General features: G+C 74.6%; 1 protein-coding gene across 1 annotated transcript; it reads right to left on the minus strand.

Annotated features, from left to right (window-relative positions):
- Window positions 1-6: 6 nt before the first annotated feature.
- FAM110A (family with sequence similarity 110 member A) lies at window positions 7-1,294 on the minus strand. The gene has a single exon (XM_085321432.1). It carries the CDS (start codon window positions 1,256-1,258, stop codon window positions 254-256), a length of 1,005 nt encoding a protein of 334 aa, XP_085177558.1. The 5' UTR covers window positions 1,259-1,294; the 3' UTR covers window positions 7-253.
- Window positions 1,295-1,300: the final 6 nt, after the last annotated feature.

A 1,300-nucleotide genomic window follows, 5' to 3' on the forward strand; every position in this document is an offset into this window, starting at 1 on the left:
GGCTTCGGGGTCCCTGGAGAGGCGGCTCTGCCGGGAAGCGGAGCTCCCCCGCGGCACCGCGGAGCGCCCGAGCGCCGCCGGCCGAGATCCCCGCTGTTGCGGCGGGTCTGAGCTCTGCAAACACGGGGGCAGGGGCTAAATTCAAGGGTCCTACAACAGTCCAGACGCGCTGGGGGAACCGCCTGCACCACGCGGGAGCTCGGGCATCGCCGCCTCCTCCCCGCCCCGCGGCCGCCCGCTCGGACCCCCGGCGCTATACRTCGGAGACCTTCTGGGGCGCGCGGGCTTGCCGCAGTCCGTAGAGCCACTTGATGACGCGGGCGTTGCGCTCGACGACGGAGATGCTGTAGGGCATGCGCTCGGCGGGCCGCTCCTCGAGGGTGCCGGCGCTGCGCTGCGAGCGGCCGCCCTCCGAGCTCGCCGTGCTCACGCTGGGGAACTTGACGGAGACGATGTCGGAGGCGGCGCGGGCGAAGCGCTCCGCGCCCATGTCCTGCACCTCCTCGGGGTCGAGGCCGCAGTAGTTGAAGAAGCGCTCCAGGTCGGCGGTGGCCCGCGAGTAGCGGTCGCTCAGGTCCGACTTGGAGCGGTGCAGCAGGGTCTGGCGGCGGGCACTGTCGGGGCGCCCGCCGCAGGGGCTGCGGCTCGGCGGGCTCAACAAGCTGCCGGGGGCAGGCGCTGGCGCTGGTGCTGCCGCCACGGGGGCCGCCGCGGCCCGCAGGGCCCCGCAGGGCCGCACGTCCACCCGGCGCACGGCCACCGCACCGGAGGGCTTGCAGCCAGCAGAGCCCCCCGACGGCTTGCTCGCGGGCTCGGCGGCGCCCGGGGGCCGCGGGGCGGCAGCACGCCCGCCCACCTCCGTGCCCGCCTCCCGGCCCAGTGGGCTCTCCGCCTTGGGAAAGGGGCTGTCGCAGACGTTGATGAGGTTGTTGAGGATCTCCAGGTTGAGGGAGGTCGTGGGCCCGGCGGGCTCCACGCGACGGGGCCCCGGCGGYGCCCTGCGGCCGGGGGTGAGCATGGCGCGGCGTGTGCCCGGCGCGAACAGGGGCTGCTTRAGCAGCAGCGGCTTCACCGGCTCCTGCTTGGTGCTGGCGACCTGCTGGCTCTTCACGTACTTGGCCTTGTCGGCCTCCAGCCTCTCCACCGCGCTGGGCTTCCTGGCGCCGGTCTCCACTTGCCGTCGGAAGTACTCGGGGCCCTTGTTGAGGATGCGGAAGGGCATGGCCGAGGCGAAGGGCACCGCCGCCACCCCCTGCATCACGCCGCCGGCCCGCAGGCTCTCCGCGGGCAGGGTCCCGGC

This window comes from Rhea americana, unplaced genomic scaffold, assembly GCF_003343005.1.
Source record: "Rhea americana isolate MKP2758 unplaced genomic scaffold, rheAme1 scaffold_696, whole genome shotgun sequence".
Lineage (NCBI taxonomy): Eukaryota > Metazoa > Chordata > Aves > Rheiformes > Rheidae > Rhea > Rhea americana.